The sequence below is a fragment of the Ursus arctos genome, unplaced genomic scaffold (genome assembly GCF_023065955.2).
Source record: "Ursus arctos isolate Adak ecotype North America unplaced genomic scaffold, UrsArc2.0 scaffold_14, whole genome shotgun sequence".
NCBI classification, from domain to species: domain Eukaryota; kingdom Metazoa; phylum Chordata; class Mammalia; order Carnivora; family Ursidae; genus Ursus; species Ursus arctos.
The window spans coordinates 29914712-29932756 of record NW_026622808.1 but is presented as its reverse complement, the minus strand read 5'-3'; the positions used below and the strand labels follow the sequence as shown (position 1 = coordinate 29932756).

General features: G+C 42.3%; 1 protein-coding gene across 3 annotated transcripts in view; it reads right to left on the bottom strand.

Moving 5' to 3' along the window:
• SACM1L (SAC1 like phosphatidylinositide phosphatase) overlaps nt 1-18045 on the bottom strand; it is a 58691-nt gene that overhangs the window by 10168 nt on the left and 30478 nt on the right. For all 3 annotated transcript variants that reach the window (XM_026500642.4, XM_057311675.1, XM_026500643.3), the window contains 7 exons: nt 16712-16813; nt 14468-14553; nt 13578-13664; nt 13005-13073; nt 7383-7462; nt 3610-3708; nt 1064-1202 (listed from right to left, as the gene is read on the bottom strand). In XM_026500642.4, coding sequence (XP_026356427.1) covers nt 1064-1202; nt 3610-3708; nt 7383-7462; nt 13005-13073; nt 13578-13664; nt 14468-14553; nt 16712-16813 — 662 coding nt within the window. The remainder of the gene's footprint in view (nt 1-1063; nt 1203-3609; nt 3709-7382; nt 7463-13004; nt 13074-13577; nt 13665-14467; nt 14554-16711; nt 16814-18045) is intronic.

The window sequence follows — 18045 nt, the reverse complement described above, 5'->3', positions numbered from 1 at the left end:
CCAGGTCCCTGAGATCATGACCTGAGCCAAAGGCAGAGGCTCAACGACTGAGCCCCCAGGCGCCCCAAGGGCAATTCATTTTAAAAGAGGTGTTTTACTTCCATAATTCCTTCCTGTATCATAAAATTATCATAAACAAAGCTGAATTGTCATAAACGAAGGTTACCATTTAGGCAAGAAACCACTTAGCACGCGTTTTGTTTGCCCCTCGTGATAAATGCCAATGTGATCTGGAAACCTGGGCTTTACGTTTTTAATTCCAAGTACAAACACAAGAAAATATTTATAGCTATTTTTCTCAATAGCCCAATCTTAGCGATAAAGCAAAGCTGTGTCAGAAACTTCTTACCTGGAGGTTAGTATCGCTTGCCAGTAATAAAATATGCAAATGAAAACAACCTTGAGGCTCTACTATTTACTAACGGGAAAAAAAGTTTTAAATAAAAACATCTCACGCTGGCAAGAGCTCAATGAAACGGATTCACTTATCATGCTCGCTGGTGTCAGTGGAAACTACTGTGACCCCCTTGGAAAGCATATTCTCTTTAACACCGTAAATTCCACTTCTAGCAATTAACCCGAAGGGAAGAATTCAAGTTAATAATAACATATGCAGATCTGGTCTCTACAGTGCAATTTATAAGCCAAAAATGTAGCAACTTCGTAAGTGCAACTCTTACAACAACTAGGGCTCCACAACATGCTGGAGGAAAAGGCAAAATTAAAAACCCTGGAAAGGGGCGCCTGGCTGGCTCAGTCAGTAGAGCACGCGACTCGATCTCAGGGTCGTGAGTTCAAGCCCCACACTGGGTGCAGAGATTACTTAAAAATAAAATCTTGAAAAGCCCCCGAACTGCGTACATACGCTGACCACAGGTATGGAGATGTGCACACCCACGGATGGAAAGACACAAACACAAACGAAAGCTGGGTTAGGGTGGGGAGCAATGTGAACGTTTTGTCATTTGCTTCTGTAACGTTTTTTGTCAAGGTTTTTAAGGATGCAGCTTCTTTCATTTGGGGCTCTACGGCTGCTTTAGTAAGAGAGACAAAGCGCGTGCACCTGGAGCTGGGCCTGCAGCGAGCGGCGGGCCAGCAGGCTCTGGATCACGTTGGTTCTGTCTAGACAGTCCATGCAGTTGCTGCGGAACACGCCCTCCTGGCTCGTCACCACCATCCCAGCCGTGTCCACTAGAAAATAACTAAAACATATTTGTATAAGCACCCTCATACCAGTCAGTCCGGTGCACTGACGACCACCTCTTGCGTCACGGCTCCCGTCGGCAACGTTAGGGAAACTGGCGCATTCCAAGGTCGGACGGAAGTGTGTGGCCCAGGGGTATGGGATGACCAGAGCGCCAAAAGAAGTTTGAAGAGCTGAGGCCAGAAGCAGGCCCCCCTCTGACAGCTGTTCATCATTGGTCCCGTGTATCGAGATTTCTCGAAGCATGGCCCTACACTGTCCGTATCAGTATTCCCTGAGCTGTTTGCTAAAAAATGAACATACTTGGCCTTGAGATAAATTCAAGTCAGAGTCTCTGAGGCAAGGGCTGGAAATTGTGCATTAAGAACATTTTTAAAAACCTTTCTTAAAATGGGTAATACATGCAAATACCATGAAGTTTAAAAGGTTCAACAGGGTATTGTTTGAAAAATCAAGTTCCCTTTCTCCCCTTCACCACCCAGGTGTCCACACTGGAGCCAACCATGGTCACCAGTTCCTGTGTTTCATTAACTTTTAACAATTTCCTCAGATAATTCTGTGGACTCAAAAACTGGACAACGCGCAGCACGGTGGGGAAGAGCGTGGGCCCCGGCAGCAGACAACTGGCTTGCGAGCCCCAGCTCCTCCGGCAACGTGCTGGCTGTGCAACTTCAGATAATCACCCTCATCTCTCTAAACCTAAGTTTTTCATCCACAAAATGGAGGTGACGCTGTTCCGAGGTCTGAATGAGGTCACGCACAGGCATAAAGTGCTCCGCAGAGTGCATGGGACAGAGCGCACAATGAATAATTTTATTGCAATTACTCCCCAAAATCAAAATGGGCAGGGACACACAACAGATTTACCACGGCCACATAAAAATCATGACCTTAAAAGTAAGGGCCTAGGAGAATGTGCTGAGGCTCAGAATCCACATGAGGTGCATGCAGAGCTGGTGAGGGTCGTCTGGAGCTGGTGTGTGTACGTACGTAGGCATGAGTGCCTGCGGGCGCTGGCACCCCATGAGGACGTAAAAAATAAATACTAGGGATTTTACAAATGTTATTTCTTCAACTATACACTGAGTCTATGAGGTAGTAATATTATCTCCACTTTACAAATGGAGAAACCAAGGTTTGAAGGTAACTAACTTGCCCCTGGGTCACATGGCTAATAAGCAACAAACAGATTTCGGGGCACCTGGGTGGCTCAGTCAGTTAAGTGTCCGACCCTTGACCTGGGCTCAGGTCATGATCTCAGGGTCATGAGACTGAGCCCCAAGTCAGGCTCCACACTCAGCGGGGAGTCTGCTTGTCCCTCTCCCTCTGCTCCTCCCTCTGCTTGCACTCCCTCTGTGTGCGCTCTAATAAATAAATAAAAATCTTTTTTTAAAAAACCAACAAATTTCAAAATAAGACGTGTCATACCCCGAAGCCCAGATTCTTTCCACTTCCCCAAAAACCCCTGGGAAAAACGTCCAGAGAGGTCATATGCAGGTCACTGGGGAAAGCTCCACTGTCCCCATGGAACACAGCGGGTGGGGAGGGAGAGAGATCCTGGGGTCAATCCTCCTTTCTCACTCTTGCATGGCAGCAATTAATGGGCAAATCCAAGGAGCCCTCTCCTCTAACAGTGTCCCAGGTCCAGCCGGTGTCACTCTAGCCCAATAATGACATACGCAATCCCCCTTCACTAGCTGTTCCTGACAAAACCTCGCAGGAAAAAAAGCAGATTTAACTAACTGTAAGCTGACTACTTCATATGTATTAAATATATTTCTAAAAACTGAGAAACGCCTAGAGGAGAAGTTTTACTATGTTAATGTGTACTAACGTGAAAACATGCCCATGGGTTGCCAGGGTCAGAACTATTCACAGGCAGAACAACACGACTTCTTCTGGCTTTAAGATAAGTAAAGACAGACACAGGCCAAAGGGACCAAACACCTGGGCGCCAACATGGTAAATAACACGGTAAACACACATGGAAAGTACCGTAAGTTATTCAGACCCTTCGAACCATTAATCCCACTCTCAAGAATTTATTTTAGGAAATAATTTAACACACACACAAGTAAGAATATATATACCCAGAGCGACTCACTGCAGCTCAGTCTTTTGTGGTAGAAAGAGAAAAGAAATTAAGTAAAGCTTTGTAAACCAGTGGCAACTGATTCATAAACGTGAAAATACCTGCCCTTGGGTTGCTTTTAAGAATTTAAAAACATTCTTCAATCGTTAAGCCTCATCTTTCCAATGAAAAAACTAAAAATAGTGGGACAGCCAAGTGCTGTGAAGCCAGTGACCTGGATCTGCGTAAGTCTGCTGGGTAAGCCATAATAACGATGCTTCATACACGCACGGCCCTCTTCCCTCGCACTCACGGGGGGAACAAGATAGCTTACCTTAGCTCGTCCTGTATTTCCGCCACCTGATCCAACAGAATACTCAGTCGATCCCACCTCATATTTTTACACTCTTTATGGAAGTCAAAGGCAATATATCTACCAAAAGAAAAGATATGCAGAAACTGACCAAAGGTTAGTCATTTTCCTTCTACTACTATGCTCATAAGCTGAGTTTCCTCTCTTTATTTGAGCGTACAGATTTCTTCTTCACTGCGGGTTTCCACACATACACACACACACACGTACGCACGCTCGCTCTCTCTCTCTCTCCCTCTCCTACCTTCACATGTTCTTCTAGAGGCCCTGAGATGGGAGTAGGGAAGAAACCCCGCAAAAAGCAGAAGTGAGCTCAGGTACCACAACTGGGTATATAACATAAAGTAGCCTTATCCAAATGAACAGCCAGGGTATATTCACTACCCCCATGTACAAAGAACAGGGTCTCTTGGTTTTATTTTTCAAAGCAATTAAAATGTTGAAAATGCTCAAACTCAAATGAGTGCGAGGAGGATTCGACGAGTGTCAGATGTGTACTGGGGTTTGTCAGAAGCACAGAGGCGGCATGGCCCCCACGCTGGTTACATACTGTCCATCACCTTTAACAACTCAAAACATCCGCTGTCTTTATCACTATCTGTACATCTCAGATGTGGTAGAGGGACTTTTCCTGTCGATCTGTAATGGGTTGTTTTTGTTACCTGGTATTTAACACATCTGACAGTGAAGGTGTCCTACCAAGAGCTGGAAAATGTTGCCCACTGACAGGGGAAAAAAACCCATGAGCCAGTTCCTGAAAGTTCAGGGAGTCAGGAACCAAGTCAAGCCGTAACTAGGAGGACTGGAAGGACATCGAGCTCTGGTCTACAGAGCGAAATGCAGATGAGGCGTCTGCCCTCGTGGGACTCCCCTGGCTCCAACAGACTGAAGGAGCATCAGCAGGGCACGGGCTTCTAAGCAAGTCCGGAGGGGCTCCTGCCACCTCAATGGTCATCTCACTGATGAGGGGAGAATGGTCTCCTTAGAAATCAGTACAAAAACAGAGGTCAGCTAACCTCGAGGCTAGACTCGGTGAAGACTGGGAGTGGGGGAAGCACTTCCAGAGGCCGCTCCCACAAGAGTGACAGAGTGACAGTCCCTTTGGGGTACTCCCACCAGAAGCGAAAGCCCTAGACTGGCTTGAAGAACTTAAGCAGCTGGCCAGCACCTAAATGCATTTGGATTCTTAGCGTACACCCTTCTAAAATCACACTGGTATCTTCTAAGAATGAACTGCACAGTTATATTTTGACAATGCATGACTGTAAATATATTATTTTACTTCTGACCCCAATAGTCAAGAAGTTGTGCTTCTTTCCAAGCTCTAGGAAGAAACCCTCAGAGACACATCACCTTGCACGGCTCATTTTCTCATCCAGTTCCCAAAAGAAAAACTTCCCATTGCTAACGAGTCCCACCATTCTTCACAAGTGCAACCACACGATCTTTCTCCTTCAGATCATTCACCAATCCATCAACTTCATTCATTTAATTTACACAAAGCCACAATCATTAAACAACTAAAAAGTGAATCAGTCCAGTAGACCGATTATCTGAAACATGACAATAAGTCTACCGTTTAATTTCACTTTAACCAACAAACTGATTTTTCCAACTGCCAGAACGTGGATTTACTAAATTAAAAAATATTAAAATATACTTTTTTAAGATGCTTCTCTGTCTGGTGATCTTTAGAGCTCACGGAAGGAAAATGACAACAGCTCTGGGTGTTCACTCTTAAGTGAAGGCTATGGGTGCCCTCCAAGCTCCCTGGAACACCAAGAGCGTAACTCTAGACTCTGACTGATGCCGCAAGTTCTCGAAGTTAGCTGCTGCTACAAACTCAGATGACTCTGGAAACAAGTGCATCCGTGGAAACACCCTGGGGCAGACAGAGGACCTTAACAAGGGGTGGACACAGCAGCCAGCACACAAACTTCTCTCAGAGTCCACATGCTGGACTCCAAACCCAGGGCTCTCATTTTTCAGGTCTAAGGTATATTCTAAGTTCCTCTGAGTCCTCCAAAGAGTGTTTAAGAAAGTTCCACTGTGAGAAGGCAGAATTGGGCATGCAGTAGAGGTCTGATGAATTTGCTAGAGCCTTTGAGTTGGACAGAAGACACTTAACATTCTTCCCCAAAGGTTCATTATATCATTCTATTTTTGTGGATGTTTAAAATTTCTCGTAGGTTAAAAAAATTCCTCCCCAAATAACCCCATACCATTTCTTTGGAAAGTTCCCCCCCCAGTGCCTGTGACCACTTCCTACCACAGTGCACCCTCACCTCCTGCCCAGTTTCCTGCTGCAGAAAGCACCAAGTGGGCTGACTCATCACCCCACCTTTCCACAGGGTAACTGTTGGATGTTTTAGGATCCCCCCCTTTTGACAAGGCTGCCCAGTTTGCAACTGCAGCCTGGTGACTGCTCCGGACAAGGCCACCAGCAAGTGTAACTTTCTCCACCTCACGTGGTGGTCAGGAGCACAGAGATCACACCAAACGGTCACGAGGAACTGAGATTCATGACCCGGGGCCATGCGACACAAAGCCTCAAGGAGGGGATTTTGATCAGGGACTGAACTTCCACAAAATTCAAATTAAAATCTGACTGTTAAGAAGTTATTCTGCAGTACCGGGGCGCCTGGGTGGCTCAGTCGGTTAAGCCTCTGCCTTCGGCTCAGGTCATGATCCCAGCGTCCTGGGATCGAGCCCCACATCAGGTTCCCTGCTCAGTGGGGACCCTGCTTCCCCCTTTCCCTCTGCTTGCTCTCTCTCTCTCCTCTCAAATAAATAAATAAAACACTTTTTAAAAAGTTATTCTGCAATATAATTATGCCAGAGAAAAATTTCAAGTCAACAAAATCCTGCTTTGATCTAGTATTGGAAACAAACAAACAAAAAGCCGAGCTGTAATTCAGGTTTCCCCTACTATCCAAAAGTAGAGTGTTCCTAGGGAACTTCTCGCGACCTGAAGTAGCCTAAAGCGAAGAGCGCCCCCTGCTTTCCAAAAGTCCGCCTCACGCCACAGGCCGCTCTTAGGAAAGACCTCCATCAGTGTGGTAATGACCGTCTCATGAAAGCGCAAAATCGTCTTTGGCTTTCTTTCGGTCAGTGACAACACGTACCAACGCGGGTCTTTTATAAAACGACGTGGTGTGATGCAGACTTTTGAAAAGTGGGGTCACCCGTATGTCTCGTGAGAGCCACGTACTGGTGATGACAGCCGTCTCCCCTTATCCACGGTTTCACGTCCCACAGCTCAGTTCCCTGCAGCCAACCACCGTCTGAAAGCAGATGATGTTCCTCCTGACACGCAGTCAGGTCGCTCGTGGCCTGACGCGCCATCACAGTGCCTACGTCACTGGGCTTACTTTATCGCGTAGGCGTCTATCCCCTCACGTCATCACAAGACACACGACGACAGTATGGCAGGTATTTTGAGAGAGACCACAATCACATAGCTCTTATTACAGCATATTGTTTTAATTGTTCTATTATTATTGTTATGATTCCATGATCAGTTTATCTGCTACCGTGCCTACAGTATTTACTGAGATTTATCACAGGTGTGCGTATCTCAGGAAAATCACAGCACACACAGGCCTCAGTACCATGTGTGGTCCCAGGCATCCACCGGGGGTCTGGGAACGGATGCCCACGGATGAGGAGGGATGGCTGGATGTGTAAGTGCACATCTAATCTGAAAAGACCTGCGCAGATGTCTAGGGAGGTACCTGATCATTCCACTGCCCAAGGAAGACACCATTGTTGCAAATGCCTGTTCGAGTGGTTTCTCTGAGCCCTTCTGATTCACCTGGAAAAAATTAAAAACACCACAGCTTGCTTTTAGGTTCCTTTAAAAGGACAGAGCGACATCAGCAAAATGGTGGACCAGGAAGCTCCAAGCTCTTGTTCTCACACAGAAACACTGAAAACAACAGAAGCTGTCTGAGCCAACTCTGTAGGAGCTCTGGAAAACAATGAAAAGTTTCAAGCAATGAAGCAAATGCCCAGGCAAAAAACAAACAAACAAACAAAAAAACCTTCAAAACTGCAGGACAGTTTTGTGACACTGTTACTTGGCCTTACCCCCACCCCATCCCTGGGGCAGTGACGGTCTCAGTAGTAAGAAGTGGCAACCAGGTTCTCAGTTCACCTCTTCAAACCGGAGAGAGGGCCTCAGACCTTATCTGCAAGTTATCACACATGTTTTGTTCTGACCTGAAGAATGGGTTTGTCTGTCTCTGCCTTGCATAACTCTGAACACAAGCAGGGGAAGAGTGAACATGGCTCATACAAGCTACAAGAGGACTATAAACCAATAGCCGCCTAGAGCAAGGGATTTCGGAAAACATAAAACAGACCACGGACAGGCGGCAGAAGAAGCTGGGGTGATACTCTGGGAAATTAGGACATTCCAAAGCAGCCATGTGTAAGGAGGATTTTAGAAAGCCACATGCACACCCAGGCAAGAGGCACGTCTGAAAGTTCCTGCGAAGACCTGGAGCCCTCACCTGAGGCTGACCGCTACACGCTCGAGCAAGCCTGGCTAACCAGAGAAAAACTGCTCCAGCACAGAACCAGTGTGGAGAGACTGAGAGATGGGGCTGTTCTCTCTTTTTCGGTTTTTGCCTTTGTCTGTTTCAGTTCCTGGCATTCAAAGAAATCTCTGTCAAAACAGCTGAACATGAGCTCAAAGAATAGAGGGTTCAGTGAGCATAAACAAGGGAGTCTTTTCAAAAATGGTTGGGAAACAACTGAAAACAAACAGATTACTACAGCCTTCGACAATCAAAACAAAAACTAAAATAAAAACACCGCAAAATCCCAGGAAAGGAGAATCCGACTTCCAGAGTTACCATATTATAACCACCCAGTGCCTATTTTTCAACAACAAAAATATCAAGGCCTACAAAAAAATAGGAAAACAAGGCTTATTCAGTGGAAAAGGATAGACTGACAGAAACCATCCCGTAGAAGACTTGTCATAAGAAGGGTTTCAAACGAGTGTCTTGAATATGCTCAGAGCTAAAGGAAAACACAGGGTATGAAAGGAAACCAGGAAAACGGTACATGAACAATAGATTACCAGCAAACAAACAAAAATCACTCAAAGGAACTAAACAGTAAGTCTCAAGTTGAAAAGTACAAAACAGAAATTAAACACGCACTAGAGGAGTTCAAGAGCACATTTGCGCAGGAAGAAAATCAAATCAGCACGCTTGAAGACGAGACAAATGAACTAAGTCTGAGGAGCAGAAAGAAAAAGGAATAAGGAAAAGTGAGCAGAGCCCTGGAGACGTGTGGGATACCACCAGGAGACAACACACCCATTCCAAGAGTCCCAGAAGGAAAAGAGAGAGAAAAAGGGCTAGAGATCTTTATTAAAGAAAAAAAAATGGCCCCAAACGTCCCAGATTTGATGAAAGACATATTCAAATCCAAGATCACCCAATTCCAAGTATGATAAAAGAAACCCACACTAAGCACATTCTAATCAAACTACTGAGACAACGAGAGGATCTTGAAAGCAACAAGAGGGAAGAGACGTATCATATACAAAGTATTCTCAATAGGATTACGGGCCAGTTTCTTTTCAGAAAACTTGGAAGCTAGAAGGCAGTGGACTGATATATTTAAAGTACTGAAAGAAAAGAACCCTAAACCAAAAATTCTGTATCTGGCAAAACTGTCCTTCAAAAATTAGAGAGACATTAAGACATTCTTGGATAAATGAAAGCTGAGAGAGTTCATTATCACTGGGCCTACCCTACAAGAAAAGCTAACAGGGATCCTTCAGGTTGAAATGAAAGAATGCTATAAAGCGGCCTGAAGCCACATGAAGGTATTCAGATTTCCCATAAAGGTAATATAAAAGGCAACATTACTGTAATCTTGGTCTATACCTCCATTTTTTAAAAATATATATATTCTACAAGACTCAGAAGTCAAAACACATGTAAGAAATTATACACCTATGTTACTGGGAACAAAATGTATAAAGATGTAATCTGTGATATTAATAAAAAGAGGAGGGACAAAGCTTTATAGGAATCAAGCTTTTGTTCGCAAACTGAAGTTAGGTTGGTATCGATTCAAATCACATATTACAACTTTAAAACATTATACGTAATCCTCAGGGTAACCAAAAAGAATATATCTGTAGAATATAAACAAAAGAAAATGAGAAGGTAATCGAAACGTGTAACTACAAAAAAATTCAACACAAAAGAAGACAGTAATAGAGGAAGACAAGGGTTAAAAAACTAAGACGTACAGAAAACAAATAGCAAAATGGCAGAAATAAGTCTCTATAAACATGTAATTACTTTAAACATAAACAGATTAACTCTCCAATCAAAAGGCACAGATTGGCAGAATGAATTAAAAAACATGATCCAACCATACGCTGTACAAACATTCACTTTAGATCCAAAGACACAAGTAAGCTGGAAGTGAAAGGATGGAAAGATATTCCATGCAAACAGTTAGTAATCAAACAGGGCAAGGCTATCAATCTAACAATACCAAACAAAACAGACTTTTTTTTTTTTTTAAAGATTTTATTTATTTATTTGACAGAGAGAGAGAGGGAACACAGGCAGGAGGAGTGGGAGAGGAAGAAGCAGGCTCATAGCAGAGGAGGCTGATGTGGGGCTCGATCCCATAACGCCGGGATCACGCCCTGAGCCGAAGGCAGACGCTTAACCGCTGTGCCACCCAGGCGCCCCCAAACAAAATAGACTTTAAGTCAAAAGCTGTTGTAAAGACAAAGAACATTATGTAGTGGTAAAAGAGTCAACTCACCAATAAGGTAAAAACAGTTAAGATATATATGCCCCCAACATCAGAGCCCAAAAATGTATGAAACGACACTGAAAGAACTGAAGGGAGAAATAAGCATTTCTACAGTAGTTGGAGACATCAACGGCTCCCTTCCAGTCATGGAGAGAACAACTAGACAGATCAATAGGAACAGGGAATCTAACGCCACAAACCAATCAGGCCCAACAGACATAGAAAAAACACTCCACCCAACAACAGCAGAATATACATTTTTCTCAAGTGTGCAGTCTCCAAGACAGAGTAATTGTTAGGCCACAAAAGAAGTCTTAATAATATTTAAAATAACTGTCACAGGGCGCCTGGGTGGCTCAGCTGGTTAAGTGTCTGCTGTGGCTTGGGTCATGATCCCAGGGTCCTGGGATTGAGCCCCGCGTTGGGCTCCCTGCTCAGTGGGAAGCCTGCTTCTTCCTCTCCCTCTGCCCCTCCCCCTGCTTGTGCGCATGCTCTCTCTCTCTCTCTCTCTGTCAAAATAAATAAATAAATAAAATCTTCAAAAAAATTTTAAAAGTTGAAAAATAAATAAATGTCATACAAAGTATCTTTTCTAATCACAGTGGAATGAAGCTAACCCTCAGTAACTAGGAAAATATTACTAGAGATTTCATAAATATGAGGAAATTGAACAGCACACTTTTTTTTTCCCCTAAAGATTTTATTTATTTTTTTGAGAGAGAGAGTGCACAAGTGGGGGTAGGAGGGGCAAAGGGAGAGGGAGAAGCAGACTCCCACTGAGCAGGGAGCCCAATGCGGGGCTCAATCCCAGGACCCTGGGATCATGATCTGAGCTGAAGACAGACACTTAACTGACTGAGCCACCCAGGTGCCCCTAAACAGAACACTCTTAAACACTGTGTTAAGGAAGAAATCACAAGAGAAACTAGAAAACAAATAGAGACCAATGAAAACAAAAATATAATATAATATACCAAAATTTATAAAATAAAGCCAAAGGGAAATTTACAGCTATAAACATACACATTCAAAAATAAGACCAGGGCACCTGGGTGCTCAGTCAAGTGAACGGCCAACTAGTGATTTCGGCTTAGGTCATGATCTCATGGGTTGTGAGCCCCACAATGGGCTCTGCACTCAGAGCGGAGTCCGCTTGAGATTCTCTCTCTGCTCTCCCTCTGTCCCTTCCCCCACTTGTGTGAACTCACACACTCTCTCTCTAAGTAAATAAAGAAATAAAATCTTAAAAATAGAGAAAAATTAATGGAACCAAAACTTTGTTCTTTGAAAGATCAACAAAATCAACAAACTGTTAGCTATAATGACCAAGAGAAAAAGAGAAGACTCGACTTACTAAAATCAGGAACGACAGATGGGATATTACTACTAATTCTGAAGAAATAAAAAGGATTATAAGAGAATTCAATGAACATTTGTATGTCAATGAACCAGACAACCTAGATGAAATGGACACATTTCTAGAAACAATCTACCGAAACATTAATCACGAGAAAAGAAAGAATCTGAATAGACCTCACAGCTAGCAGTTATCAAAAACAACACAAAGAATGGGAGAAAATATCTGCAAAGCACATCTAGTAAGGGATAAGTTCCAGAATATAAAAAGAACTACCATAACTCAACAACAAAAACAACCACTGCTTGATTTAAGAGGAGCAAAATACTTGAGTAGACCTTTCTCCAAAGAAGATATACAGATGCCCAACAAGCACAAGAAAAGATGCTTGACATGACCAGTCACTAGAAAGATGCAAATCAAAAGTACGATGACACACCACTCCGTGCCCAGAAAGACGGCTATAATCAAAAAACAAAACGAATCCTGAAAATAACAAGTGCTGACAAGGATGTGGAGAAAGTGGAGCCCTGGCGCACTGCAGCAGGAACGTAAAATGTAGCCACTGTGAACAACAGTAGTGGTTCCTTCTAAAAAGTTAAACCTAGAATCACCATATGATCCAGCAAGTCAACTTCTAGGTATAGCCCTAAGAGAACTGAAAGCAGGGACTCAAATGGATACCTGCACAGCAGTGTTCAGAGCAGCATTATTCACAATAACTAAAATGTAGACAACCCCAGGTCCATCGACAGATAAACGGATAAATAAAATCTGGTACGTACAATGTGATGTCATTCAGTCTTCAAAATGAATGAAATTTTGATACATGCTGTACTGTGGACGGGCCTTAAAAACATTAAGTTTGGTGAAATAAGCAAGACCCAAGAGAATCAGTAATATACGATCCCCTCATGTGGGGAACCTAGAATAGTAACATTTATATAGATAGAAAGTAGCATGGTTACCAGGGGCTGAGGGGAGAAGGATAAGAGGAAGTTACGTTTAGTGGACACCGAGTTTCTGTTTGGTATGATGAAAAGTTCCAGAAATGGTCAAGGGTGACAGTCGCCTGACACTGTAAAGTACATTAATGCCACTGAACTGCACACTGCAAAACAGTTACAACGGTAAATGTTGTATTTTTCCAAATGTTAAGCTTTTTGTTTTGTTCCCCCCAAGAAACATGTAAGAAACATACCAGATTGATTATTACTTGTTTTCCATAAATAATTACTTGTGAATCAAAATGCCTTTGGAAACCATCCATCTAGAAAGAGAAAAGAGTTATACACTTTACCAAATTACACTATATTCACAGAACTTTTTAAAGTATCCCCTTAAGTGTCCTGTTTGTATATTCAAGAGAATGACACTAGGACTGGGACCAGATCTTCGGATGTTCTAAATACCCTGCAGTAAGCAGCAATTACAAGCCATTCTATTCTGAGCAGCAGTACCAGACTTTAACTCTGAGCACGACCTCAAACAGAACACACCGAAGACTCCAGAACAGCACGAAGCTGCAAATCTTCCACGATCTCTAAAATCTGAATTTGCCACGCTGTCCCATCATCCGCACGTCTTCCACATTTCCAACATGCCAGCTCTACAGCCTCTGGGCCAGAGGTGCACTGGGTGCCAGAACCAAAGAGAACGGCTGCAGAGATGCTGGGTTCTGACTCGTGAGGAATAACGACGTGCTCCACATGCAAACTCGAAGGCCACTAAGCTGCTATTTTTAGTCAATGAGAAAAGCACAGAAGATACTCACATGATTTGCTACTTTGTTGATTAGTGGTCGTGGTTTGTACTTGAGGTTTGGTCTTTGAGACCAGAAAACAGGTATTGATCCTCGAGTCTGAAAGAAAAGAGAGAAATATGAAAAGAAACATACACATGAATTTGTTTTTCTCAGCTTATTTACTGTCGTGTGTGTGTGTGTCACTGACTACAAAGGAAAAAACATAAATACAACCTACCAACTATGAAAGGAGTCTGAGTGCGCCCACTCCTAAAGCTCCTATTCTGTGGGGATACATTTGGAAAGGACTTCTTCTCCTGATTTTATATACATGTTTACAAGTAGTAAACATGCTGTGTTTCCCCTAAACTCCAAAATAAACCAATTTATCTACAAGCCATTAATAAGTTATGTCTGTTATATAATCCGACATGATGATGAAACCAGAAGACTGCTTTATTCGTTCTCAAATGTGTATGGTTATGAACTTATAAATATGTTGAGTCACCACGGCTCTGAGCAGCGAGTGACCCACAACAAGGAGGCAACAAGAGACAGATTGTCCCCCAGAGAAGTGCAAGGCGGGGTAAAGCCTTCACAAGCTGGCTTCTGTCCCATCATCACTGCCTTGAAGAAGTCGAGAGGGTGAAGCGGAGCAGTGGTTCCACCTCTGTAACCCTTGGACCTCCTCGCCTCCCCTCTCCTTAGGGACTTAATTAATTCAAGGGCAGGAAATGTGGGCAGGTGAGTGCCAGGTTCATGCAGTAGCTTTGCTCTGAGGGAACTTTTCCCACATCGTAGACAACGGTATTCCTTTAAAAAACAGGGGAGCGGAGGGAAATTTCAACAACGGGGCAGAAACTTATGATGGAAGCAGAGGAGGCGAGCTGGCCGGCCACCTCACAGACACGTCCACTTGCCTGCACAAATGAGGCCCTGCTCCCGTTGTAGTGCACGATTTGTTCTGTTTCTACAAAGTTAGCGGCATGGCCTTCAGAATCAATTCCTAAATCGAAAAAAAGTCAAAGTTAACTAGATTTATTACATGAGAAACACAGCAGAAACTCACTAATTCAGTTTAACTTGGAAAGAATTAAGTCAGTTCAAATTAGTGGAAAAGTACTTGTAAAAATAAATTTCAGACAAACGCATGGTACACCATCCGAGAGCTAAGAGAAGCTCACTCATTCCAACAGGCTGAAGGTGGGGTATTAAGGACCTGTTATTAATAAACAGATGAAGTTGGTTGCTGTTTAATATATCAATTGTTTATACATACACGATTCCTCTAAAACAGTGCTTCTCAAACTTGAAAAATATTTTCAAGAAAAATCAAATTCTCAAGGAGTATGCCCATTGATGCCCAGTTTGGAAAATACTATTTTGAAAGTTAAAACCATTAAACACAATAGTAAACAAAAATGTGCATCATCATGTGAACAGTATTTTGTTGTAATAAGGCAAACGGTCCAACAGATGTTTATAATGATTCCAAATATCAAAATAAAAGCATAAAAACTGTATGATCCGAGAATTCTTGTAACTCTATGAACACACCCACAAAGCCCAATTTGAAAAGCACTACTCTAAAGCGTTTAGTCTTCATGTTGGTTAGTTCTTTCAATTATTTGAAGAATCCTCTACAATCCTGTTCACATAATCTACTTTTACTACGAAAAGCTTGCAGAGGCAACTTTCAAGCTAGTCCCTGACTCAAATTACCAAATTATCATTAAGAAATCAACAGATTTTTTAACCACCTCAAATATTTCTTAACATCCTTTCTAGCTGATCTATTTCTCAAACATGACATTTGGAGGTGAAGCAGGGGGTTTTGTTAGTACTGACAGGGACAAAATTACTGAGTCAAATCAGCAACGAAGTGCTTTCTCAAAACCTTCTAAAATTACTTGTCAGAAGCATTCTATACTTGGGTTCTTTCCGTAATTCTCATTAAGGAATATTTTTAGAAGTTAAAGTGAGACTGGTGTGCACGGGCGGGGGTGCAGGGAGGGAGGGAAGGAGAGAAGGGGGGTGGGGGCCAGGTGGGGAGGCAGACCTTTATGAAATGATTTCTAAGATATATGAAATTTAAAAAACAGAAAAAACCAAGCTGCAAGAAAATATGCTCAGGACACAACCACTGTCACAAAAGGGGGAGGAGAACAAACAACTGTAACAGCATAAAGAAATGATCTGGAAGGATCAGAAGCTAACAACTGAGTAACATGCAGATGATGGGCCCAAAGCTAAGAAATATTTTTTTATTGCACATCTGTTTATATTTATTGATACCCGAACCATGTGAATGCATTACCTATTAAAAAATTTTAATTAAAAATATGTCTCCATCCAAGAAAACCTAGTTATGAAGGAGTCGCTAATTCCAATTCTGATTCTGTGATCTTGGCTAGGTCACTCACTAAATGCCTTTCTTCTGCTATATCACCTGTAATAAGGGAATAACCTTTACAACTTCGTGGCCTAAAAGTTCTACAATTTATCTAATGGCCCGTAGGATTTTATTCTGCTACGCCCTTCCAGCTTACAAAAAAGAAGGAAAGGAGAAAAGAAAGGGAGGGAGGGAAAGAAAGAGGAAAGAAAAGAAAAGAAAAAAGAAAAGAAAAAAAGAAAATAGGAAAAGTTAGAGAAACTCCTTTTCATAATACAAGCAATTTTTAATGCAGATTTTAAAAGCTTGGTTTAAGTAAATTAGCATGTTGCTAGTACAAATCCTAAGGAATAAATGCTCCAAATGTAAATCCTTAAAGTTGAAGGCATAAAGTCAAATGTCTAGCTTTCTGCAAGCAAAGAAACCAAAAGCAATGAAAGACAAGACTTTCTGATATGAGTTCAGGCTACTGAAGACACACTGAGCTCGGATGGTTTTCAGACATCCAGCAAACAACACGAACAATCCCTCTGAAGGCAGCAAGCAGCCTACAGGGTCTCATTACCATCTGCCACATGACTACAGTAGCTGCAGTAAGCACAGGAAACCTACCTAATTATTACAGTGAAGCAGGAGATAAATATTTAGTGAGGCTATCAAATGATAAAGAGAACAAATACAATACAAAAGGTTACATTCACGTCACCATATGACAAAACATTAGTGATAGATAAAACCCAGTACTGAATCACGCTGACAAAATTAATCTTACCTCTTACATAATAGCGCACACCGGCTCTGAAACAACTCCTCCTCGAGATGAGAATCCAATCGAAGTATTTTCCATTAATAGAACACGAGTGCATAGTAATAACTTAGCTATGTTAAGAAAAATATAACATTTATAGAAATCCTAGGTATGATTTTCAGATTACATTTGAACCTATTTACCCTAGCAAGAATGACTCCATCTTTAAGAGAAAAATGAACCAAAAATATACAATCTCTTTGGGTTCTTCATGAATGTTCACAAGCTTTTAGTACTGTAATATTCAACTGTGAAGTTTGGTCAGGTCAGTAATCCTATAATGACATACAGACAGTATGTTTAAGTGATTCATTATGTTGTTTCTATTTTTAAAATATGATTTCCTTTCCCTGCTATCCTTAACCACTTTCTAGAAGTAAAATATTACCTATATCATCAAAAAACCCTGCTTAGAATGAAAAAGAAAAATGTAATGTAGTTTTGCCTTCAAATAAGAAATGGAAAAGGGGGGGTACTAGGCTACTGCAATTTAAAAAAACAAAAACAGGGGCGCCTGGGTGGCACAGCGGTTAAGCGTCTGCCTTCGGCTCAGGGCGTGATCCCGGCGTTATGGGATCGAGCCCCACATCAGGCTCCTCCACTGGGAGCCTCCTTCTTCCTCTCCCACTCCCCTGCTGTGTTCCCTCTCTCGCTGGCTGTCTCTATCTCTGTCAAATAAATAAATAAAATCTTTTAAAAAAAAAATAAAAAAAATAATAAAAAAAATAAAAAAACAAAACATACGTATAATGACAACTACAAATCCGCGGTAACAGTTGGTAAGCATATGAAGATTTACAGATCAAACTAAGGGTTATCCAGAAACAAATTCTGACTCTACTTTTTCCTTGAAACAGGAAAAGTGAAACTTGAATATGAAAAAAAAAAGTATCTCCCCCCAAAACTTTTCTTAATCTAAAACTATCTCCCTAACGACTGGTAACGGTATGCACTCTCCGCCTGCTCACTACCACTCAGCAACGCAAAGAGCTCTGTCCCTGGGAACCCCAGGGCGCGGGCCTCTCCACCTCATCGCCAGGATGAAGGGTTGCAGAAGCCTCTGGAGATGGCGAATCTGTTACATTAAAACAATGTTATTAGGAAACATAACAAATAGAAAAGAATACACAATGTATCTAAATATTTACAAAAAGACCCATGTCTGGGAGCTACTGCTTATCCATTAAGATCCAGAATTTCCGACTGGGGAGAGAGAGATGGCTTCATGCTCTTTGTACATTACAAAGGCGATGCCGTTTACTAAACAGTATACTCAGAATTGGTTAAAATGGCCAATT